This window comes from Cervus elaphus, chromosome 15 (assembly GCF_910594005.1).
Source record: "Cervus elaphus chromosome 15, mCerEla1.1, whole genome shotgun sequence".
NCBI lineage: Eukaryota > Metazoa > Chordata > Mammalia > Artiodactyla > Cervidae > Cervus > Cervus elaphus.
In genome coordinates, this window is record NC_057829.1 from 51,699,791 (window position 1) to 51,727,499 (window position 27,709).

At 37.1% G+C, this 27,709-nt stretch overlaps 1 protein-coding gene across 3 annotated transcripts in view; it reads right to left on the reverse strand.

Moving 5' to 3' along the window:
- PRKG1 (protein kinase cGMP-dependent 1) overlaps nucleotides 1-27,709 on the reverse strand; it is a 1,340,863-nt gene that overhangs the window by 1,165,838 nt on the left and 147,316 nt on the right. For all 3 annotated transcript variants that reach the window (XM_043924973.1, XM_043924972.1, XM_043924975.1), the window contains exon 2: nucleotides 6,081-6,247. In XM_043924973.1, the coding sequence (XP_043780908.1) occupies nucleotides 6,081-6,247 (167 nt within the window). The remainder of the gene's footprint in view (nucleotides 1-6,080; nucleotides 6,248-27,709) is intronic.

Consider the following 27,709-nt stretch of genomic DNA (forward strand, 5'->3'; position numbering starts at 1 on the left):
GTTTTTCCAGTAGTCATGTATGTATGTGAGAGCTGGACCAGAAAGAAAGTTGAGTGCCAAAGAATTGGTGTTTTTGAACTGTGGTGTTGGAGAAGACTCTTGAGAGTCCCTTAGACAGTAAAAAGATCAAACCAGTCAATCCTAAAGGAAATCAACCCTGAATATTTATTGGAAGGACTGGTGCTGAAGTTGAAGCTCCAATACTTTGGCCACCTGATGTGAAGAGCCGACTCATTGGAAAAGACCCTGATGCTGGTAAAGACTGACAGCAAGAGGAGAAGGAGGTGACAGAGGATGAGATGGTTAGATGGCATCACTGACTCAATGGACATGAATTTGAGCAAACTCAGGGAGATAATGAAGGACAGGGAAGCCCGGAGTGCTGCAGTTCATGGGGTTTCAAAGAGTCAGACACAACTTACAGACCGAACAACGACAATCACAGATCACTTAGCATCAGTGTAAAAAGTCCTACTAAAAATTACCTGCGTGATGAGTTGAAAAAATTGCTGCTTCTTAAAAAAAATTTTTTTTAACCTGTGAGAGAAACAAAATCAATACTACTGATGGTAGACAGAAAAAAGAAAAAGAGAGAGAGAGCCTTGAGAGTATCAATACATGGTAGACTCTAGTCTTAAACAATAAAAGCTCAGAGGTGGACCAAGATTAAGCTAAATCACAGCCATGCTTGTAAAAACAAAGAAGGAACTAATAAGAGAAGAGGGATCGGGGCAATGCCATATATAAGCACTTGATAAAAGCTGTTATCATTAACAAGCACTCTGCAAAATAAAAATTAAAATAGCTTGATGGTTTCGCTTAAAAGTTTAACTTAAAATAGCCAACAAAGAACACTAAACAGATACTTGCCATTTTTAGGAGATAACATGTAATCTATGCACTTCCACAGTGAAGATCACAGAAAATCTGTAAAAGCAATATGTCCAAGCACATCACTTCAATGGATATAAACTACACATTTTTCAATACAAAAATATTAAATCAGATTCCCAAAGAGGGTGTTTGATTTACATTACCAATTCTCAATCGCTAAATCAGAATTTCTTTTGGATGACCGTAGTTGAAGTTTTGGGTTTCCTGGGTGGCACACCCACCTGCCATTATAGAAGACATAAGGTTCAGTCCCTGGGTCAGGAACAACCCCTGGAGAAGGAAATGGCAACCCACTTGAGTATTCTTTCCTGGGAGTATCCCAGGGACAGAGGAGCCTGGTGGGCTACAGTCCTTGGAGTTGCAAAGAGTCAGACAACTGAAGTGACTTAGCAAAGATGAAGTTTACCTTCATGGAAAAAAAAGAGGGCAAGAGTATAAAGATATTAACAAATATTACTCTATAATTAAGACCAAAACCTGTTGGTTTAAGAAAATAAGCTGTATTCAATTATTTTGTAAGTCATTTATATATTTGAAATTTGATTAAAACATAAATCAAGCCTTAGCAATTTGACCCACTGCTACCTTAAGTAACTCATACTAAAATAATTCTAATCAAAACTTGAAATTAAAACTTCCACTAGCAAGTAACTATAAATATCTGAAAGTTATACAACTCATTTTGCTTGAAAATACATGATATATTTACACTACTTCCAGAGATTTTTTCCCTGTCATCCTAATTAGTTAAGTCTTAACATATGACTATTCTGTTAAAATGATGAGAAAATTTGGCATTTAGGTATGCAATAATATTTGGGACACTGCCCAGGCTAAAACAAAAATCACTGAAAGCATATGTTAAACAAGCATTTTATGAAGAAAACTTCATTTAACTGAAAAGAGGCAGGAATAATTGGAATGGTTTTCCATGTAAACTCCCTGGGTGTTTTTCTGAATGTTTTGATAATAAGCAAGTTTGTGAAAGATCCTCTATTCTCTTCATCCATTGTTGCTATGGTATACTCTTTATAAATATTAATAATGTTCACAAATGAAAAAGAATCCATCTATATCAAGAAGAGTGCCATCTAAACTTTGAGAAGATTAAATGTGTTGATAAAAAACTAATTAAGCAATGAAACATTTCCTCAATTAAAACTTATAAAAATTTAAATGACAAGATTTTTTTACTTTATATTATTTTCACATGAGAATATTGGCATAAAATCAAGCCAAAATTACATGGAATTGATTAGAATTACAACTTGGGGACAGATTTCACATCAGGTTATAAGAACACAGTCATTTAGTGAATTTAACTGAAAGCAACCAACACCATCATTGCAAAATCTGTGACTTTGACTACTGATACACTATTTAGAACCCTGTTTTTAAAAACATAATTGAGATGACTTGCTATTTAGTCATTCTAGCAGCAAAAAGAAGATAAACAAAATATATTAAAATTAGCTTGATGAAATGTGGAAAAATTAGTGTATTTACATTTACCTAGGGAAGTCTGCTATGGATATTTCTTCTTTGTTATAAACATGTTTTTATTTACGTTTGTATGTTTGAGGTAGTGCACTTGTGCATAAAATTCTTGTTGCCCTTCCTCACAGATCCCATTATCATGTAACATAAGATGTATTGACTTTATTTCGTAGTATTTAAGTTTTCTTAATGTTGTATCTTGATGTGAAGAACTGACTCATTGGAAAAGACCCTGATGCTGAGAAAGATTGAAGGCAGGAGGAGAAGGGGACGACAGAGGATAAGACGGTTAGATGACATACTGACTTTGACTAACATGGACATGACTTTGAGCAAGCTCCGGGAGCTGGTGATAGACAAGAAAGCCTGGCATGATGCAGTCCATGGGGTTGCAAAAAGTTGGACATGACTGAGCAACTGAACTGAATGTTGCATCAAAATATTTGAGATATGGGGAATTGAGGAGAGGAGAAATGACCACCACCCAAGGACTTCGCATCCTTTTCTGGGAAAATGACTTGTTTGTTTTCTTTACACACAAGATTATTTTATCATGTTAGGCAGAAGTATGACCTTATTATTGTCTTTACTTGGATATTTTGGTATAGTTTACGGAGATATGTATGGGTGCCACGTTGACAAGGAATGGGCCTGTGATGGTTAATTTTATAGGTCAACTTGAAAGCCCATGATATCCATATATTTGGTCAAATATTACACCAGACATTTCTATGAAGGTATTTGTTTGCTGGAATTAGCATTTAAATTAGTAGTCTTTGAATTAAAGCAGACTACCTTCTTAAAGTTGATAAGACTTCATCCAATCAGCTGAAGTTTCATCAGGAAAAAAAATTGATCTACCTGGAGGAAGGGTGAATTTTGCCAGCAAGCAGATGGCTTTCCAGTCTCCACAATCATGGAATTCCTTAAAATAAACCTCTCTCTCAGTACCCAGATATACACACACATATATCCCATTGGCTCTTTTTCTCTGGAGAACCATCACCAATACAGAATCCCATAATTAAAAGCTTGAGCTCTGAATCCAGATTACTTGAGTTCACTCCTAACTATACTATAAACCAGGTGGGCCTCAGTCTTCACATTTATAAAAGGGGATAATAAATACTAGACCTTACCTCACAGGATCACTTTGAGAATTAAATAAATTTTATACACAGAAAGTGTTTAGAAAAAGCATGCTCTATAAGTTGGGCAATGAGTTCTAAAAACTGACAAATATTAAGTACAATTTTCAAGCTCCTTCTAATATAGCTAGTAAAGTTGAATTTAGTCTTAGAAAACAAAAATGGCATGAATTAAACAAATTTTTTGAAAAAATGTGTAAGGAAAACTGACATGAACACATAGGTTTTCAAACTACTCATTTCTAGAATGGAATTCAATCAGTTCAGTTCAGTCGCTCAGTCGCTGTCCGACTCTTTGCGACCCCATGGGCTGCAGCATGCCAGGCTTCCCTATCCATCACCAACTCACTAAGCCTACTCAAACTCATGTCCATCATGTCACTGATGCCATCCAACCACCTCATCCTCTGTCATCCCCTTCTCCTCCCACTTGCAATCTTTCCCAGCATCAGGGTCTTTTCCAATGAGTCAGTTCTTTGCATCAGCTGACCGAAGTATTGGAGTTTCTGCTTCACTATCAGTCCTTCCAATGAATATTCAGAACTGATTTCCTTTAGGATTTACTAGGTCGATCTCCTTGCAGTCCAAGGGACTCTCAAGAGTCTTCTCCAACACCACAGTTCAAAAGCATCAATTCTTCAGCACTCAGCTTTCTTTATAGTCCAACTCTCACATCCATACATGACTACTGGAAAAATCATAGCTTTGACTAGGTGGTCCTTTGTTGGAATACCAATGATGAGCATTTAAAATGACTGAAGTAAAGTACACTCTGCTTTATACAATATCTGTGTTCTTTAAAATGTGCCTGGCCAATAAAATACACAAATAATCAAATAATATGAAACTGTTGATATAATATCATCTCAGAAAGGCTTTAAACTTGGTTTCTAAACGTTAATAGTTCTTAACATTGGCCTCTATATTTATAGTCTCCACTTGGCCTCTATATATTTCTTCCACTTTTCTAATTGCTCCTGCTCACTACCCACATGCACCCTTTCCCTATAATTTCACCTCCTTTCCCTGCAATTGTCTGCCAAGTACATATTGTTTGTGTTTTTGTTTACCGTAGCTTGTTTTTGTCAGAGGAAAGCCTAACCGAACATTTACACCCTTTTGGCGTGGGGAGAAACTTTGTAACATTGACACAAAGCTGAAAATTATAAAGAAAATAGTGATAGAAATTAATAAATATCAAATGCCTGATTTCAGTATGTCAAGAAAGAATCACAAAGAAAAATTAAAAGGTGAATGACGAATGTAGAAAAAACATTTTTTACGTACTCTCAAGTATTTAATAGAAATAATATTGATCGTTATTCTATAATGTTTTACACTTTACATTATACATCCACACAGCTTACTCATATTAACTTCATAACCGTCCTGCAAAGAAGGTAGAAAGCAAGATTTCTCAGCACAGGAACTAAGGACAGGGAATGCTTGGTTGTAGACCACTCACTGCCCTGTTGATTAGCACCCCTGTCTTTACCTACTAGACACCAGGAGCCTCCTTCATGCCCACCCTTACCCAGCCTGTGACAACCACATATCTCTGACCATCACCAAATGTTCCTGGGGTCAGAATCATCACCAGTAGAGAATCACTGCTAGAAAGAAAGAGTATCTCGTTTTTCATAAGCTGGGTGAAACAGAGAAGTTAATCGACTTGCCCAAATACACCTCTCTTCTGAATGACCTGTAAAACTGACAGTTATAGGACACCAGCATGAATGCTTTGGGTAAAACACTAACTGCCACCAAATAAATCAATTGTGATTTTTCTAAGCCAACTGTCTTCTACTATAGACATCTTTGACCTCACTTTCTTCTCAGTTGATTCATTCATGCTTTCAGGCTTTTTCGTCCCCCAAGAGGAAAACATGCCATTATAAATTTCAAGTTAAAAATTTATAATGTGAAAATATACAGAAGCATAAAACATGTTTATACAGTGCATGCCTCAGTTTTTTAAAGCAGTTTCTATCTTAGTTTGTGCAAGATTTATGAACAAGCTACCACTCTTAATAATCAGGAAGCTAATACACTATCCAACCTTTATGATCCACCTCTATCAGACACACAGGAAACACTGAAAACATCCTCTTTTTATAGAAGCAACATAGCAGAAAGCCAGTCATATACTGGGAGGTAAAAGCAGAGTTGAAGATACTTTGATTATCTGACCAAAAATACTTCCAATAGACTTGAGCTTCCATTGAAGCTTTGAGTTTGCTCAATGATCTGACAGTGTGTGGTCTTATGTGCAATAAATAGCAATGCTTTCTTTCATGTTATTATCCTTTCCCCATGTCTGAAAAAATATTAGACTTTCATTTTAATAAGTTTAAACACAAACACTTGAAATGATTAATCAACCTCTGTGTCTAAGCAGTGTTCGCCCTCTTTTCAAACTGTTTCTCAAAAACAAAAAGGAAAAATGGAATTGTCTCATGTAATGCACTGCCATCTGTGTGCAGGCTGATAAGATGAAAAGAGAATATTTGAATGTCAGGGGAACATGGTTACAAAGCATACCTTCCATGACATACACCAGTGACCCCACATCTCCTTCTTTGATGATGCAGCTGTCTTTGCCATACTCCACTGGGTACATACAATCCACAATCTCTTGGATCTGCGACAGCTCCAAGTTCTTCATAAAGTCATTGTCAAGGATGGCCTCCTTTATGAGATCCTTGGACCTGCGGTAAGAGAGGGAAGATTTACTGGCACAACTGACAAGCGCTTTCACAATCTGTGAGGTTGAGCAGAGCCAATGTCTGGCATACATTTTCTTGTTAGGAATCCAAGAATTTCCTGACCGGCCCAAGAGTAATTCCATGGAAGCAGGAAAGACACTGAGAAATTTCCCTTTAAGTATAGTATCATTAAATGAATATGGGACCAGTAAATAAGCAAAATCACAGAGTTCCATTTTGTTTTAGGATTTTTTTTAAACCTAAAGACTGTTGGCAAACCAATGGACAAACATCTTAAATTGAAGCTTGAAACTCAGCTAAAGAATGAATGGGAACAGAATACAACAAAATTTTATAGAAGAAACACTATTATTACCATATTTATAAATTATAAAAGAATATCAGGATGTACTGTGCTGCACACAGTTACAGTTAAACACAATATGTTTACTTATTTTTAGGTGCCTCTTCCACTAGATATTATGCTCTCTGAGGGCAGGGACAGTTTGTAGTTCTTTTCTCCACTCTATGCCCAGTGTCTACTACAATACCAGTCATATATAGTACAAGTGCTCAAGAAATGTATTGGATTTAAAAATGATAAAGAATTGATATTTAATTAGCTGTTCAGAACAATTGATATAAATGTGAGAGTTCTTTATCCATACCATGCTTCTTTAGAGAATATCTATCTCTTCAAGCAGCTTACACAGAGGTAACCAGGCAGATAAAAGTCTATTGAACAAGTTGCTTTATACAACATAGCTTAAACGTGGGATTAAACAGGTAGTTGCTAGGAAACATGTTTACAAATTTCTCTAATTAGGATTCAGTGGTTAACAGGGAAGTTTTCCAGGACTTGAAAGAGGGTGATCATTTAATTCTCTGGGAAAAGAAATACCAAACAACTTCCTGGGATATAAAAATCAAAGTAAAAGGAAATGGAGAAATACTGTGTCAGGAGCTGCACAGAGTACTGTCAGAGAAGTCAGAAGCTGGTTAAGACAGACACAGAGACCTTAGCAACATGGAGGGTAAGAAACACATCTGGAATTTTATATCAAACATCTTAATCTGAAAAGCATCTGTCTTTGTCTTCATTTGCTTAATGAGTGGTTTTCAGGGAAGCCACCCGCAGTAGTGAACGCTGACTCCAGCATCTGCACTCCCCTGTTCTGCCTGACTTCTGCTCTAGGCCTCAGTCTAACTGATCCAGCCTTCACACATTATCTTTTGCAATGATTTGGTTCTGAGTTAATAAAAAGGTGCACATCAAAATGAAAACAATGAAAACTATCAACATGAAAAATATACTTAGAATGGGCTGTTTTGAGGCAATTAAACTCTTCATGAAGAGTTAATGGCAGGGAATTAATTATTATACTATTTTTAAGTGAAAAAGGAAGATACAGAATAGTCTTTAGAATATGAAAGCGTGTGTGTGTGTGAAATGAAAAAAAATTGGCTTTCAAATTATATATATTTGGGTCCCAATCCTAGTCCTGTCATGTATTAAAAGTTAGCAGGTTGTCTTACATTTCTGAAATTCCATTTTATAAAATGGAAAATGGTATTTTAAAAATTACCAGCCACCAACAGAGGCATGAAAAGATGCTCAACATTTCTAGTCATTAGGGAAATGCAAATTAAAACCACAACAGACATCACTCCACGCCTATTAGAATAGCCATCACACACAGGAAAAAGAGAGATAATAAATGGTGGTTTGGATGCAGAGAAAAGTGAACCCTTATACAATGTTGGTGGAAATGTAAATTGTTACTGCCACCATGAAAAACAGTGTGGTGATTCCTCAAAAAATTAAAAACTAGAACTACCATATGATCTAGTCATTCTACTTCTGTGAATATATCCAAAGTGAAAACAATAACTGGAAAAAAAATCTGAATTACCATGCTCATAGTAAAATTATTCACAATAGCCAAGACATGAAAACAACCTAAGCATCCCCAATAGATGAATGGATAAAGAAGTTGTGATGTGTGTCTGTATCTGGATCTAGATGTAGATACATAGATATACAACAGTATATTATTCAGCAATAAAAATGAGAAAATCCAAACATTCCTAAAAACACAGATGAATCTTGAAGGCATTATTCTAAGTGAAATATATCAAAGAAAGACAAATACTGTATGACCTCACTTTATGTGGAGCCTAATTTAAAAAAACAAAATAAAACAAAAAAAAAAAAAACCTCATAGAAAAAAAGGTATCAGATTTGTGGTTACCAGAGGTGGTGTCGGGGACAGGGGGAGGAAGAATTTGAGAAAGGTGATCAAAAGGAACACACTTCCAGCCATAAGATAAATACTAACTAAAGATGTAAAGTACAAAATAATGACTATAGTTAACATTACTATATGGTACATAGGAAAATTAATAGAGTAGATCCTAAGAGTTCTCACCACAAGGAAATTTTTTTATCTGCATGAAATGATGAATGTTAACTAAACACTGTGATAATCACTCCCCAACATATATAAATCAAACCATCATGCTGTACACTTTAAATATATATACTGATGTATGTCAATTATTTCTCAATAAAACTGAAAAGATATGTGAAGATTGGTAAAAAGATAATGTTAGTTTCAGTAAATGGTGGGTGCAAAGGTGGTGGCAGTAACTGCAGTTGCAGGAAGTAGTAACCGAGTGTGCAGTCATGACTTAGAACAGTATCAAAAGGAAATAAATAAAATGTTGGCATTGGTTGCCTTTGGTGACAATTATATTTTTTCTTTCTATTTTTCTCTAAAATTTTCTAGAATGGGCATGCTTTTCATATGAAAATTTCTTTAATTTCAAAGGTAGTTTCTGAAAAGCAACTGTGCTATGAGGAAAAATAAAAATCTACTGCTCGTTTCAATAATGACTTAGATACTTAATACTGGTTGACTGCTATTGGTATAATTGATATTACTCTTTACAATAGATTCTCTTTCACATGGCCTGTGTCTAAATACTAAGGGCAGGAATTTTCACTTTATGAACAGATGGTGATGAATGGCCAGAATAGAGCTTCAGAATAGACTCTATTTAAAAAGTCCTGTTTGTGAGAATTTTAGTTTGTCAGAACTATTTAACTGCATGTTTCCTTCAAAGTTTTTTTTTTTTTTAATTCTGTCTCCTAAAATCTTATTTCTCCCGAGGCAGAGAGTTGTTTCCATTGAATATTCAACATAAGATGCAAAACTGTGTCTCCATCTATGATTTTCATAAGCTTTCCCTTCTTACTTATCTTCACCATTCCTGACCTCAAGGTCAAGAACCCATAGCAACTACATAGTGACTCCTGAGATCTACTGTTCTAGGATTGCTTTTCCAAATAACAGGACTTATTTGATCTTTAAGAAATTAATTTTAATCAAACTGCATAATATTCTCTTTATTAAAAATTCCTTTATTTTCATTGAGTCAGAGTGTAAGGTCATCAATGGGTTCATATTTTTTAATATAATAAAGACTAAAGACTAGATATTATCAATCCCAGAGTCCCAACTTGTTTAACTACAGATGGTATCTTATCCTTTGGGAAATAATAATAGTGCTCCATTAAAATCTAAGCCCTAGAAATGCTTCAAGATTAAAAATAAAGCCCTCTTCCAAGAAAATAATTAGCTACATCCAAAGATGACTGAAGAAAGCCACTTTCTTTCTACTCATAAACAGTACAATTAACCAGCTTCATAAAGACATCAGAAAAGATGACACAACTTAGTCTTACACAACCCCTTAGAATTATTCAAATTTTCCAAGTGCTTACCACAAATTGGAGGAGAGGAAAGGAATTTCAGGATGTGCCTGCTTCTCCAACTTCATTTTAAATGGAGAACATTCAATCTCAAGTCCCTGAAGAAACTAACTAGAAGCTTTCCCATTTGCCTTTATAGTACTTTAAAATAAACTCAGAAATATAGGACCTATGTCTTATCATTTATCCATTTATCCCTTCATGGAGGTATTGCCCAATGACATTTGCCTCTGAAATATCCCAAATAATCCCTGTCTGCCTTCACAGAGTGGTGTATCTCAAAGATGTTCTTGTCAGTGAGCAATGCTCAAAGCCCTGCCTCTTCGAGTAATTTTTCCTTTATATCCTTTCCCACTGAAGGCCTGAAACCTTAGGGCAACTCTCATTAGTCTCCACTTCCTCCAACATTATAAACCATAATCAATCAGAGCTTCCACCTAACTCTTCTTGGAATCTTTTTCTTTCCCTGAAGAAGCAGTCTAACACACTCATTGTAACTAACATGTGATGCTGCATGTGGGATCAGCTGGGCTGTGTTATCAGTCTGGGAGCTGAGGAAAGCTGCTATCACAAGTTCCAGAAGGTGGCTATCTGCCCTAACCCCGAGAATGTATCTTAACAACATTTTGCAAGAATTCAGCAGCCTGACCTGAAAGGCGAAAGAAGCAAATACAAAGATCATATTTTCTTTTTTATCCTTCATGTCTGCTTCTGTGTACAAATAATCTATTTCTTTAAAAAAATTTTAAAAAAAGCTCTTTCTTCCATGCTCAAAATTTGTGACTTTTTCAATCCCAACAACCATAAAAGTAACTTGGTTACTTCAGGCTGGCCCTATTGATTTCTCATCATCAAATTGTCAGCCTCTGAAATATTGGCTTTATATAATAGTGTGCTGTTAAACGCACTCTCCAGGAAAAAAAAAAAAAAGAAAAAAAGCCCTCGTTTGCAGTGTTTGCCAATTTCCATGGTATAAATACTCCCACCATAGCCAATTTCAAGCTACTAATGCAAAGTCAGCCTGCTTGCAAAATTCCTGAAAATTTAACAAGCAGTTCTTATATGAGCCAGTCTGTTGGCTCCAACACATCAGATATAGAATCTTTTCCTAACACCCTAAGAATTTAGTGTGCCTTCATTTATAAATGCTAAAACTAACATGATGATCTTTCCTTCCTTAAAGATTTCATTAGGCGGTATAATATCCCCAGATAACCTCTGCCAGGATTAGCAACAGTTCTTCCAAATTTTTAAAGTTTAAGAAAATGAATTAAAAAGCCCACTTCCCCATTTATTAACTGCAGAGAAAGTTTCCAAATATACACAAAGGCTAATTGCCTTTCTACACAATTTTAGATGAAGTGGGCAATCTGAGGTATGCATAGGGAAATATAACCCACCTCTCTAACAAGAGAGATGGCATTATTCACTATAGATAAACAGAGCCTCATGAATTTTCTAAACATGAAAGGATATTCTACATTGTGGATATCATGTAGTCGGCTTGCGATATCTGTAGAGTGCTAGTGTTAAGTCAAATAGTGTGGAAGGTTGTTTCAGAACAAGTTGTCAGGAAGGCTTCTCAAAGCTGAGGACTGCATAATAGGATCCACAGACAAGAGCATCCTGGGTAGAAGGAAAAACAAATATGAAGGTTCAAAGACTGGAAGGAACTTGATCTATCCAATCAATATTCAGGAAGGAGACCTATGAGGCTGAAGCACAGAGTGAGCTAGAAGAAAAGGAAAAGGAGAATAAGATTGCAAAGGCAGGCAGGAATCCGGGCTCATAGGGCCTTGAAGGCAGTGATACAGTTTTATTTCATTCTAAAGCCTTAGGAATACAGTGAAGCGTTGATGATAAGAAGAGGTAGGACTTGCAGGTAATATATCTGGCATAAGGAATACATAATATAAATTTACTTTTTTATTGGGATATAGCTTCTTTACAATGTCATGTTAGTTTCTGCTGCACAACAAAGTGAATCAGCCACACATACACATATATCCCCACTCCGTCATTTTCCTTCCCACTGAGGTCACCACAGTGCATTGGGTGGAGTTCCCTGCGCAATACAGTCGGTTCTTATTAGTAATCTGTTTCACACATAGTAGTATATATATACAATCCCAATCTCCCAATCCATCCTGCCCTCCCCTTCCCGCCTTGGTATCTGTATGTTTGTTCTCTATGTGGATGAACTTTGCAAAATAGAGATAAGTTTAGTTTAAATTGCTACTGAGTTCATAAAAGCTTTCTGTCATGTATTAACAGATTCATCAATTAACACATATCTAAAGTATAATTCATCATCCTGATAATAAGGAGTTCTTATGACTGAAATTCCTGGGAACCATTGTCGCACAACTCCTACACTTACCTATATTTCAAATCACTAATTCTCAGGCAACTTTTACATATAAGAAGAGAATGAGAACTCATCTCCAATTTCAAGCTGTGTCCAAAGGTCTAAAAGATATGCACTCTTCCTTCACAGTCCCACTGAACACATACCAAGCAACGGTAAATATGCCCCAAACATGGCCAGAAATGTGACAATCAAATCAATATCTGAACCCTTCATTTGATGAAGACTTCTAGGTACTTTAAAAAAATTAGTTAAAATTATTACTAAGAATGAAAATCGGCAAAAGCAACTTAAAAATATTTTACAAAGAATCTATAATCAACTTTAACAGAGAACTGTACAAAAATGATCATCATGGCCCAGATAATCACAGTGGTGTGATCATTCACCTAGAGCCAGACATCCTGGAATGTGACATCAGGTGGGCCTTAGGAAGCATCACTACGAGCACATGATGCTGTGAACGTGCTGCACTCAATACGTCAGCAAATTTGGAAAACTCAGCAGTGGCCCCAGGACTGGAAAAGGTCAGTTTTCATTCCAATCCCTAAGAAAGGCAATCCCAAGGAATGCTCAAACTACCGCACAATTGTACTCATCTCACACCCTAGTAAAGTAATGCTCAAAATTCTCCAAGCCAGGCTTCAGCAATACATGAACTGTGAACTTCCAGCTGTTCAAGCTGGTTTCAGAAAAGGCAGAGGAACCAGAGATCAAGTTGCCAACATCCGCTGGATCATCGAAAAAGCAAGAGAGTTCCAGAAAAACATCTATTTCTGCTTTATTGACTATGCCAAAGCCTTTGACTGTGTGGATCACAATAAACTGTGGAAAATTCTGAAAGAGATAGGATTACCAGGCCACCTGACCTGACTCTTGAGAAACCTGTATGCACGTCAGGAAGCAACAGTTAAAACTGGACATGGAACAACAGACTGGTTCCAAATAGGAAAAGGAGTACGTCAAGCCTGTATAGTGTCACCCTGCTTATTTAATTTATATGCAGAATACATCATGAGAAATACTGGACTGGAGGAAGCACAAGCTGGAATCAAGATTGCTGGGAGACATATCAATAACCTCAGATATGCAGATGACACCACCCTTATGGCACAAAGTGAAGAAGAACTAAAGAGCCTCTTGATGAAAGTAAAAGAGGAGAGTGAAAAAGTTGGCTTAAAGCTCAACATTGAGAAAACTGAGATCATGGCATCTGGTCCCATCACTTCATGGCAAATAGATGGGGAAACAGTGGAAACAATGGCTGACTTTATTTTGGGGGGGCTCCAAAATCACTGCAGATGGTGATTGCAGCCATGAAATTAAAAGACGCTTACTCCTTGGAAGGAAGGTTACGACCAACCTAGACAGCATATTAAAACCAGAGACATTACTTTGTCAACAAATGTCCATCTAGTCAAGGTTGTGGTTTTTCCAGTAGTCATGTATGGATGTGAGAGTTGGACTATAAAGAAAGCCGAGCATTGAAGAATTGATGGTTTTGAACTGTGGTGTTGGAGAAGACTCTTGAGAGTCCCTTGGACTGCAAGGAGATCCAACCAGTCCATCCTAAAGGAGATCAGTCCTGGGTGTTCATTGGAAGGACTGATGCTGAAACTGAAACTCCAATACTTTGGCTACCTGATGCAAAGAGCTGACTCATTTGAAAAGACCCTGCTGCTGGGAAAGATTTAGGGCTGGAGTAGAAGGGGACGACAGAAGATCAGATGGTTGGATGGCATCACCGACTCAATGGACATGAGTTTGGGTAAATTCCGGGAGTTGGTGATGGACAGGGAAGCCTGGCATGCTGCGGTTCATGGGGTTGCATAAAGTTGGACACGACTGAGCGACTGAACTGAACTGATAACCAACTTTTTGACTGATAAAAAGCACTCACTAAATCTTTTTAGCTCTCAAAGGTCAGTCTTAGGCTCACATGTCAGAAGAAGCATAAATGCACTTTCCAGGTCCTTGATCTACAGTAAAGTATCTTCAGTTGGCAGCTCCGAAGTCCAAATCTCAATCATAACTCACAGTTCTTTTACTCAGATATAGTCATTGTAGAGTGCCTTAAAAGCGTCTAATTCCAGGAGTCACTGTGGCAAGATATCCCCATCTATATACTGTGAAATATTCAATGAATCATCTAGAAGCGAGAAAATTCATGGAGTAGTCCTCTCACCGCCTCAACTGTTGAGATTCTGCCCAAACAGTAAATCCTATTTCTAGCCTAACAGCTTTCTTGAATGAACTCTGTAGGTACAGAGCTAAGAAATATCAACCGGCTCACATTTTTAAAGACAAAATTCAATCCTGAAAAGCTATGGGCCAATTGAGATATTTCTTCAAAACTGAAAATCAGTTTTCAACAAGTTTCAGACTAAATTTTCACATCAAGCAACTCTGCCATTGCTATCCCAATCTTATCACAAAACAGTCATGAAGAAATCAAGACTATTTGCAGCATTCCTATCCATAATCAGCATATGATACAAAACATTGGAAACACTGGGCCAAAATATATGATAGCAATGTAGCTCCTAAGTGGCCAATGATATTAATCTTCTGTCTATTGCATGCATCCCAAATAATTTCAAGTTGCCATTTCTATTTTTTTTTTTTGTAGTTCTAAAATAGATCAGTATCCACATGAAATTTAGATATTATAACTCTAAACAAAAACAATGATTTGGGTCAAGGCAAAAAATGGTTGACCCATAAGATATTTGTTTGCAGATTTATCACTTAAGCCTTATTCTTTTGAATTGATTCTCATTCTTATTGACTAGGAATAATGCTAAGTAGCTCTTGAAATCACTTGTTAGATGTTAACAGATGGAGCAAACGTGTACTAATTAAAGAAAAAAAATGTATTGCTCTTTGTAGGTGTTCATCAACTTCCAAAACAATCAATATTAAAGTCTTCCTTTCAACTACCACAGTCATTCCATGCTCCAGAAAAGCATCTAACAGCTACTTTACACTAGTGAGCCTAACTCAAAATAGAGCAGTCTCCAAAAGAGCCCAGCTCAAACTCCTGTTCTATAGTTCCTCTTCCATATCACTGAAGAAGAACTGTGGAGTTTCACAGAACTGCAAAGTGCTTTCCATGAGAATAACGATCATGAGAATTTCAGGAGAATGAGACCACACACATTACATTGCAAAATATAAGAATCATGTGGCTGGATCTTCTATGATTAACTCTATTTTTGAAGTTAGAGATCTAAACTGCAAAAAAACAGAGCAATGAGGGGGAAGAAAACATTTGGCATATATTTATATGTCCGATTTCAATTCAACATTTCAAAGCAATTTCTTTCTTATCTTTCAGTACACACAAACAGCTGAGATCTCTTGGCGTTTACTTGCTCACAACAAGGTCAGCACGGTCACACTATGAACATCCATTAAGCTCCGCATCACCCAGGCTGACCCTGCCTGCAGGGCACAGAGCGGGAGCCATGATGTTCTGTCTAGTCCTCTCAAACCCAACAGCTCACGTCATCACCATGTGTTACGTGCTGTCATTTCAATTACTGCAATGGCTTGATGTTAAAATTGATCATTAAAGACATCATTTCAGAAAAATTATCTTATTCGGTTGCTTCTCAGATTTAATCTCTGAGATAAATTACCTAACATTTTAAATTACCTTACATTTGTCTGAATTCAGCAGCAGGAAAATAACATGTTTTGCTACCAACCCCCACCCCCCCACCACAAATGCACACTTCCTCTTGGCTAAAAATTATGACTTGGGTCATTTATTATTTCCTCTGGTGATGCTTCCAGAAAATGAGAGCCAAATTTAGCCTTGCTACGGTGACCTACAGGGCGTAAGGAGGCAGATCATCTACTTTGATGAACTTCGTTTGACTTCTTATAAAACAGCTGTTTACATTGGGCTTTAATATATTACGAAAGTGAAAGTGGCTCAGTCGTGGGTGACTCTTTGTGACCCAATGGACTACACAGTCCATGAAATTCTCCAGGCCAGAATACTGGAGTGGATAGCCTTTCCCTTCTCCAGGGGAATCGTCCCAACCCAGGGATTGAACCCAGGTCTCCCACATTGCAGGTGGATTCCTTACCAGCAAACTTGTACTGGAACCCAAGTATACTGGAGTGGGTAGCATATCCCTTCAGCAGATCTTCCTGACCCAGGAATAGAACCGGGGTCTCCTGAATTGCGGGCAGATGCTTTACCAACTGAGATATCAGGGAATTAATACATCAGAATACATTCAATACATTACATTTTGACTCTGCCTAGATGGCATATATACTGAGATTTTTTTTAAATAATTAAAATTTAAAAACAAAACAATCATGCTCCTATTTGTGAAAGCTCTGAAGTTTCAAGGCTTCTTAACCAAAGTGAAAAAATTAATCAATAAAGACAGCAAAAATCATCATCATAATAGTAGTACTAATATTACTACAACTAATATTTATTAAGGAGTTATTCCATGTACTGCAATGAAAAGCAACCCCTCATGTAAGTTTCACAATGACTTGATAAATTTGCCATCACAGAACAAAGGCTCAGAGCAGTTATATAATCTGTCCAATGTTGCACAGTGAGTACTGACAGGTAGATACAGAGTTTAAACGTAAACCCATTTGACTTCCAAGCCACCCTCTACTAAATCACTTGACTTCTAAGAACAGAATACTTAACTTTATTCACAATTTGAATAAACTATCACAATTATAAAATCCAAAAGCAAATATTCTTCTTACTTATCACTAATACTGCTAAAGTAAAAATGCTATGCTTGGGGAGCATGACCTTTTACCTTCAGAAAGCATTTCATGCTTTCAAAACAATTCCACATCTAACATTTCATTCTATGGGTGCCAAAAACCTGAGCAGAAGGAGGAATAGATGTTACTACTATTCCTATTTGACAGATGAGAAAATAGAGTCACAAATGGTTGTCGTTCGTCATCCAGTTGCTAAGTCGTGTCCGACTCTTTGCCACCTTACGGACTGCAGCATGCCAGGCTTCCCTGTCCGTCACTATCTCTCGGAATTTGCTCAAACTCTGTCCATCGAGTCCGTGATGCGATCATCTTCTGTTCCCCACTTCTCCTCCTGCCCTCAATCTTTCCCAGTATCAGGGTCTTTTCCAATAAGTTGGCTCTTCACATCAGGTGGCCAAAGCATTGGAGCTTCAGCTTCAGCATCAGTCTTCTAATGAATATTCAGGGTTGATTTCCTTTAGGATTGACCTATTTGATCCCCTTACTGAGTCCAAGGGACTCAGTTTAAGTAAGAGATTAAAGTAGAACCCAGATCTACTGACTGTGAGCCTGAAATAAACACTGTTCAGCCCTTCCTTCATTACACACCCTTTCATATTCTCTCTGTGCCTCTTGATGCCTTTTTTCTCTTTGTGTCTCTGCCACTTTGCCTCTGTCTCTCTCTCTCTCTGTCTTTCATATCCCTTTGGCCATTTTAATCTTTAAACTCTCTTGGACAAAGACTCAACAAATCCACTGAAGCAGTATCAGCAGGGAACTCTGGCCATTTGACAATAATTCTGTAGTTTAAAAAATTCTGTGATGGTTCATTCAGAGAGATTCCCTTTCTCATCTAATTCATTCTTCACATTACAGAAGTTCGAGCATGTCTTATGGCTTTTACAGACAGATATATTCTCATACAGAAACACCTCTTGAATTCAGCAATGTAATTCAACTTATTCTGATTTCAGTGTTCACACATTTGTTTTCTCCTCTCTCTCTTGAGCACAGACCCTGTATCTGTCTCCTTTCCTTCCTACAAACCCTGCCTCAGAAGGATTTGATATATAAATATGGAGGGGAAAAAGTATTTAAAAATTTACTATTACTTCAGGTGAGTGTCTGCATTTGAATTCAAAACAATAAAGGAAGCTCTCTTTATGCTTGTAGGATAAAAAATACAATATTCCAAGAAAACCTCAAAGTCACTCATTTGTAATTAATGTAACTAATGATCTGTAATATACGTATATTTGAGAAGCCTGACTATAAGAATCTAAACATTAAATGCTTTCTATGTAAGTATTGATAATCTTACAAGAGAAATCTAAAATATAAAAAATTTACAAACTTAATGAAATGTTAGTATGATGGTTCACATACTGTAATCTAATAAGGTAGCCACCTTAAATTTTTACTGAAGAAGTTAGAGAGGGTATGAAAAAAGGGAGAAAGGGAAGAAGAAAGATAAATAAATGTGATTTTATAACTTGAATTCACTATCTGTCATCTTGTACCACGCTGCCCTTTAATGCTCTGTTCCTTTCAGTGACAGTTAATATTTATTGTATTTCCAACACAACAAATCTAGGTTCAAATTCAGCCACTGCAGATAAATACAAGCAACAGTGATTGATGGGTTTAAAATACAACAATAATTATCCACAAAGTGATGTAAAAAGTGACCTGGAGTTGCTGCTGACATGAATGCTGTATTTATGGAAGTAAACCACACCTACAAATCTGCAAGATCAGTCCTAAAATGTAACCGTCATGAAATAAGGTCACAACCATCAGCTAGAGAAAGACAAAAGAAACAGAGAAACCATAACGAGGTTTAGGCAGGCCATGAAGCCAAGGAGATGAATATAATAAATAAATGCCAAAGACATGGGGTTCATAACAAAAGTGCACCTGAATTGCAAACAATATATTTGCAGGAACGTGACTTAACACTGTCTGAATGCTTCAAGTCATTCAGAGGGGGAACTCAAAGAGCTTTGCCAGAAGGTTCCAGAAGTTCCAGAAGGTTCAAGGTTCCAGAAGTCAGAGCTGGGCTACAGAAGGGAGGACAGCTGGTCCCTGAGGTTGCAGGACCCTGAGTAAAAGTAGGGGCTAGAGATAAACAGCTCAAACAATTTAAGCCAAAGGCAGTTCAGGCAGAATAAAGCCCAAGACAATGGCTCTTCAAGCTGTGGCAAAGAGATGGGACCAAAGGATTCAGAGGACCAACAGGAGGCTGTGTTTCCAGAACATTTCTGTAATCTTGGCTCCCAGAATTTCAGGGTACTCCTTCCTGGAGTGGTTGGGCTATACCTCACTCACAAATATGAATGTGCTTTAAAAGATGCAGGCACTGTGGGGCAAATATTTTGTATGCAGACCTTGCATGGTTTCCACATTTTTGTCAACCTCTAGAATGAATGAGGAAAGCTGGCAATAGGACAAAAACATATGAGGAGCAGGAGGTGATCCATGATGATGCTCTAACTTTACTTGTGGATAGATTTGAGGTACACAGAGAGCTCCCAGGAGAAAGTCTTCTGAGTCTTTATCTTTGCAGTCCTTTTGGACATGTCCTCTCACCTTCCCTTCCCAATAAACACTTCCAGAAACGAATTACTCATGCTAGCTAGAAAACTGGTTGATCTTACACTTAACTTCCATCCCATACCCTTCTTCAAAACCAGGCTGCTCCAACTATTCACAATCGCCAAGACACAGAAACCACCCAAACGTTGGTTGACAGATGAATAGATAAAGAAGATGTGGTATGTATATACAATGGAATAATACTCAGCCATAAAAAAGCAAAATAATGCCATTTGTGGCAACATGGATGTAACTAGAGAGAACCCTACTAAGTGAAGTAGGTCAGAAAGAGAAATACTGAATGGCATCACTTATATGTGGGATCTATAATGATACAAATTAACCTATCCATGAAAAGAAACAGAATCAGGGACAGAGAACAGACCTGTGGTTGCCCAGGTACAGGGTGTTGGGAAAGCAATAGAGTGGGAGTTTGGGGTTAGCAGATGTAAGCTTTTACAGAGAGAATGGATAAACAAAAAGATCCTATGGTACAGCACAGACAACTGTGTTCTATGGATGATAATCATAATGGAAAATATTTTAAACAGTTGATTTACAATGTTAATTTCTGATGTACAGCAAATTGAATCACTTTTAGGTATGTATTATCAGTTTTACGTGTGTGTGTGTGTGTGTATGTGTATATAACTGAACCACTTTGCTGTACAGTAGAAACTAACACAACATTCTAAGTCAACTACACTTCCATTTAAAAATTGATAAAATAAAAAAAATAGAAAGTATGTCTTTTACATAGTCATGAAGATGAGGGAGTTTTTTTAAAGGAATTATGACACTGAAAATGAGATCAATTTGTCTGATCAGCAGTTATCCCATACTTAACTGGGATGTTATATTTGAATAATTCTTGTAAGTATATCTTCTGTGCAAATATACTTTTGATGGTTAATACATGTTACTAGTCACTGCATTTTCAAGATAAAAAAAGACCATCCTGCTCCAGATGTACATGCTACTAGCTGCTCTAGCAGTCTGTTCAGCCTGACCCTTACACCGCTCATTCATTCTTTCCATCAGCAATCATTTCTTGCGTGCTTCCTATACAGCATAAGGACACATGGGCAAATGAAACACAGCTCATATTCTAGTAGTAGAAGACAGACAACATAGAGGTAAACAAAAATAACACCTGTTAAAGTAGAGAAAATATTTGGAGGGTTACAAAATGGATGCTGAATGGAGAATCAAGAAAAAGATCTATTTGGAATCTGAAATGAAGACCTGTATGAAAATATATTTATTCTGAGATTGAAGGATGAGATAAACCATTCCACAGGAGACCTAAAAGAAGGGAATTCAAAGCAGGAGAAACAGAACGTTTTCAGGCTCAATTTAGAAATGGCAGCAGAGTCTTTTGATGAAGGGAAAGGATGGCTGGAGATGAATTTGGAGATGGGAGCAGGAGCTGGTTAAGACATACCCTTGCAGACTGTGGGAGAGAACTGGATTCCTAGTGAAATGGAAAGCTGTTCACAGGGTGAAACAAGGATGGTGAATGACATTGTCTGACATGTTTGCAAAGGACCACTTAGGATTTCAGTGAATAAACTGAAGCAATTGCAAGTGGAAGGAGACGGGAAAGAGAGCTCAGAAAATATGTTGTTGCACTAACCTCACCCAAGACATGGGATGGCCGAGGTTAATAGCGTGACAGCAGAGATGGGCAGAAATGTGAATGAATTGGAAATACATTTTGCAAGCGGAAGTTATGGGACTTACTGGTAGAGTGAACGTGAAGAGGTGGAAAAGGGAACAGTCACAGGTTTCCAGCTTAAGCAACTGAATGTTTACTGAGATGGACTGAAGTAGAAGCCCAACTTGCAGAAGTTACAAGTTCCTGGGGACCAAACAACCCTATGGTTGGGGTTGAAGGAGAGACATACACAAGGAATGAGAAATATCAGAAATAGGGAAGAGTCGGTCAGGCAAGTTATGGAAAGAAGTGCTCCAGGGAGAAGGAATAACTAACTCTTGATTCTTGTCAGAGACGTATTTTCCAATATGATTAGTTTTATTTTATTTTAGCCTGGCATACTGCAGTTTATGGGGTCACAGAATTGAATACAACTTACCAACTGAACAACATAGTTGATTTATAATCAACTATTTTTTCTGGTGTTCAGCAAAGTGATTCAGTTTATATATATATATATATATATATATATTCTTTTCAATATGATTGGGTTTAAAACATTGGTCTTTCGACCTCTGACATGATTCAATAATTATTATCAATGAACACTGTAATTTAATTAAGCAATAATAAGCACTGCTCTCCTCTGTTCTAATTTTTTTTTAAATCACTTGAAAATATTCAACTATGACTTTATTCCTCAGATTACTTTAAGCATAGGCGTATCACAGCAACTGACACTTGCTTGGAAACAGAATTACTTGAAACAAAGCCAATAAGTTTGACTGTCATCCTTCACATTTAAAAAACCACACATACCACACATTCTACATATATCTATACTAAGTCTGCAAAGTTTGCTGTGGTAAGGTTATGCAGGGAGGAGGTCACATTATCTATTTAAAATAATATCCTGAATACTTTAAGAGACTGGATTCCTCCTCATGTATAAAAGCAAAATGGCAATCAATAGGAATTAAAATTACACTGTCATCTTTGGAGTGAGAAGGATTGCTTAGTATGGAGGAAATGCACTTGTTAGCAACAGGATAATCCAGACAAGAAACTTGTTGAACAGATTTGATGCTTGTACCAAGTTACTGCAGATAAAGAACCATTAAGCAGAAAGGCAGGCAGTAGAGAGCATGAAAGTGACTCAATATTAATCATACATTGACTCATCCGACATCGTATAAGCCTCATTACCCTCCCCTCCATTTTTTTCCCTAAGCTTAGAATTGTATTATAAATAGCACCATTCAGAGAAATGACTGCATCATGAGGATCATGACCGTTTCTGTATTGAATACAATACTGGGAGTTCTAGATGTCAATAAAGCAAAGCTTTTGTCCATAGTTAATAAAATGAATATCTCATTTCACTTTTGACTCTTGAGTTACTATCATATTTACCATTTATTTCTCACATCCATGGATAATTTTAGTCATTAAACCGAGTTTCTTAAATGCTTTAAATTCTTTGAAAACATGGTGGGGAATAAATACATAAGTAAAAAGTACATTGTTATTGTTTAGTCGTTAAGTTGTGTCCTATGCTTTGCAACCCCATGGATAGGAGATCACCAGGCTCCTCTGTTCATGGGATTTCCCAGGCAAGAATACTGGAGTGGGTTGCTATTTCTTTCTCCAGGGGATCTTCTCAACCCAGGGATCAAACCCAAATCTCCTGTTTGGCAGGTGGATTCTTTATCAGAGTCACTTGGGAATAATTTTAACTTTAACCCACTTTCAGGAAAATGATGACATGCTAAGCTACCTGTATATCCATATTCAGTTTATGCTCACTTGAAATTCAGTTCAAACATCATGGAACCAGATTCTCAATTGATAACTTACACAAAGCTTAGCATAGAGTTTTCTCACCCTCTCCCTGACACGCCCACTATCAGCCTCCTCCCTACATTATGGGGATCACCAAGATGTCATGTCCTTTCCTAGTGGAAGTTTCAAAAGTAACTTTCAAATTATTAGAGTCCCCTGTCATCCCTCCAGCAAAACCCAAAGGTATTTCCTCTCACAACATTTAATCACCAATTTCTTTTTGCATCTTTCCTTAACTGAAGCCTTGGCTGAACTTTCAGCTGTCTATTACTTAAAGGAGTATGGCCATTTCTCTCCGATATTAAATGGTCTTAAGAGACGTTATCCCAGCCAGCTATTCTGAACCTGTCACTCACTTCGTCCCAGCATCAAACTACTATAAATCAAACTCCTGCCTCACTAACTCCAACCTTGAATACCGTTTGGGATTTGTGATGATCACTTCCCAATTCAGTGGGATAACTCCAAATTTCTCATCTTCTATTGCATTACCTGCCGCCACTTCTCTTCGGAGAAACTTATTGAACATGCCCTTCCTAACACTGGTGACAATAAGGTTTCAATTAGGTCACATCTGTCTCTAAGTCATCATATAGAACACCCTCATTTAACATTATCAGAGTATTTCCATGTTCTGACCATTTTCCACCCACTCTGGGCATTAGTCAGAAAGATTTTGTAAAGATAAGTATGACCCATCGAAAACTTTCATTTCAGTTGGCCTAAGGGTATGACCCAGGAATCTGATGTATGCACTGTCATGCACATGTCACACCATGTGAAATGTATTTTAACTACACATTCACGTGTAAAAGTATGTTTGATTTTATGAAACCTAAGCTTTTAAAAATGCATATTTTACCAGTTTTTTTTTTTCCTCTCCAAGTATCATCAGTTCAAAATAACATTTTGTAAGACATAAAGAGTGTGGCAGAAAATATCACGCTTTATCTTGGAAGTCCAGTTTGCAAAACCATAAATACCGAATTTTAAAAATAAAAGAAATGACACATACAGAGAACCATAAGAAACTTCTCAATTATGACTTTGCGTGAAGTCAGAGCAAAGAGGCAGAGGCTACAGGATATTTTTTCTCTGAAATACTCTTTCCTTTGCTTATATGATGCAGTCTACTAATTTTTCCTCTCTCTACAGTTTTTCTCTCTTCTTTCTCCTCTTCCTCCTTTTCTTCTTCTTCCCTCTCCTTCCTCTCTCTCTCTCTCCTATATCTCTTTCTCTGCTATTCTCTCTTACTCTCCTTAAGAGTTCTTCCTCCTTGCTAACCCACTTAACATTTATAGTTCCTGGAACTTTATTCTCAGCCTTTTTTTTTTCTCTTTTAATTTACATACTCTTCTTAGATAATCTTACTGAAATTACTATCTATATGCTGACACAGCCTAAATCTATATCTCACACCAGACTATTTCTAGAGCTTCAACTCAAAGGCTTCTTGTCTACATAAGTACTTCACACTCACTTTAAGAGGTGAGCTGACTCACCCTGGTCACCACCAAATGCATCTTCCTTCCCAACCAATCTGCTTCTTCTCCAGGATTCTCAACCTTGACTAACAGCATCACCACACCCACTCAGCTACTCAAAATAGAAACCCAGAGGTCATTTGACCTTCTCCCCTAGCCCTCACCTCAATATCCAATTATCAAGACACACTGACCATTCCTATCTCTTACATTTTTCTTGAATCTATCTACTTCTAGTCATCTCCAGGCTACTTTTAGTTTAAGGCATCTTCATCTATCATCTAAACTAAACTTTGCTTCTTAATCTCCAAATTGGTGTCCTGCATCCATACTTAATCCTCGTCAGTCTTTTTTACCCATTGTAGTAATCTTTTAAAAACTAAAGAACAAAACAAAACAGAAATCTGCATGTAAAAGTGATTAAATGTAAATCTTGTGAATCTTAAACTATTACAAAATAAAAAGTTATATAAAAATACAACTCTGATTATATTCTTTGTTTTCTGCCCCACCTCTTCTTAAAAACTTTAAATAACTCCCCTTAAATAAGACCAACATCCTTACATTCGCTTTCAAACCCACGCAAGTTCTGGCCTCCCTCATGCTCCATTTTCCTTTTTTGGACGTGTACTACAACTATACTAGTCTTTTAACTCCTTAAAAAGGATACTTTCTCTTAAAAACTACAAATAAATCATTCCCTCTGCTCAAATCTTTGTTAGTCGCATTATCCGCCTATTCTTCAGATCTCTGCTAAGTATCCTTGCAAGAGTTTTCCCCAGCCTTTTCCTGCTGATCCATCCCTTCAAACTAGATGAATTCAGCCTCTTTCAGGTTCACACAACATCTTTTACTTCTCCTTTTGTAGAATGCATCATGCTTGAAATTTCTTGTTCAACATCTCCTCTCACCTCAGTAATCCATAAACACAATATTGTGAAGGAATTAATGTCTGGCAAAAAAATATTTGAGTCAATGAGTGTTTAAAACTGCTACTAAAATCCAAACTCTTCCTCAATTTCATCATTTCTCAGAGAGTCTCTGGACTGTACAGACACTGGTTATTTAATAATACTTACTTTTCTAAAAGTAGTAATACTTTTTATAATAATTTAAGAACCAAGATTTCAGGGTAATAGTATACCAAATATTGCACTCTGTGGGGAGTGACATATGCCAATTGTTAAATAAGACCCAAGTGTAGTTCAAAGGTAGAACTATAATGCTGTGTAAGTATCTCATAAAGGAAAAAATTATAAAATATATATTTCTATTCTAGGAAGAGCTCTATAGGAAGTCTACAGATTAACATCCAATCAAGTATGTGACAAAAGATGAACTAGAAAAGATTGACAGTCATTATTATTTTCTCTATTAGTATCCTGCTACATGTGTTCAACTTTCCACATTCCCAGCACAGTATACAATAACACAGAGTGTTCAGTGTCTTTGTAAAGTACTTTCAAGCCTACTACATGCCACAATGAATCAAAAGATTTTCAAGCAGAGGAAATCATCAGTTAGAAATTCAACCCCTGGTTTTAAAAATGAGGAAGCTGACAAGATCAGAGTTAATGTTACAATCAGGATTAGAATATAGGCTGCCCAGAAGCTAGATGACAAAATTCCACCCACATCTGCACAGAGATTTTAGAATTTTCAAGAAGTGTGTCAATGTGCAATTATTTCTAGTATATTAAACCCTTGGCTCCTTTTTAACTGAAGTCTTACAAAGTACAAATAATTGTTAAACCCCAAACCAATGAGAATGCAATTCAGATTTCTGATAATGGCAGGCATAAGAATCAATCGACATCAAAATTCTGAATTCAGTCTTCAGATCGTTAAGACCTTTTTAAAACTTTGAATTCATAAGTTTTGTTTTCTTATGAGTTCACTTTAAATTAAATCTAAATGAGGGGCTAGGGAGATAAAAGTCACAGAAAGCTTTATGTCAAGGTCCAGGAACGAATTCTTTAGAAAAAGAAGAGCTATGACATTATTTTTTTTGTTGTTGGTTCAAGTTAATGCCCTTCAACTGCAAGGAGATTCAACCAGTCCATCCTAAAGGAGATCAGTCCTGGGTGTTCACTGGAAGGACTGAGGTTGAAGCTGAAACTCCAATACTTTGGCCACCTGATTCAAAGAGCTGACTCATTTGAAAAGACCCTGATGCTGGGAAAGATTGAGGGCAGGAGGAGAAGGCGACAGCAGAGGATGAGATGGTTGGATGGCATCACCGACTCATTGGACATGGGTTTGGGTGGACTCTGGGAGCTGGTGATGGACAGGGAGGCCTGGCATGCTGTGGTTCATGGGGTCACAAAGAGTCAGACATGACTGAGTGACTGAACTGAACTGAATGCTCTAACAATGTCCTGTCTCTCTCACTGGGCACCAGTACCATTTATCTTTTTAATGGTAATTTTTTCTCTACAAAAGACACACAATCCTTATCTACCTATTAACACACAGACTTTTTTAGTCTGCAAATTACTGTTCATAATTCACATGAGTGGGATTTAATATCCTCCCTTTGATATTAAAATCATGTGTAAAAGCTTGTAGGGGATAAGTAAATAAAAAACTAGGCCATCTTTTTTTCATATTATCTAGGCTAAGGTATTATAAAACAAAGCCTTCCTCACTCTTGTCCAGAGAGCCAGGCAGCAAACACTCAGTAGCGGTCCACAGAGAGGTTGTAGAAAGAACTAGGTTTGAGTCTCCTTTCTGCTCCTTCCTCACTTTCTGGCCATGACACCACCTGTACCAACCTGTTATCTCATCTGTAAAATGGGCATGAAAACACCCATCTCCTGGGTTGTTGGAAAGATCATCACACAGGAAATGGGATAATAGTTTAAGTGCCTAGAAGTAAAAAAAACAAAATGGATGGCAGTTGTCATCAAAATGCAAGGGCAGTGGACAAAGGGCAGGAAGAGGAAAGGTGTCCTACTTTGCAAGAGTGGCACAGCCCTGGTGGAAGCGAGTT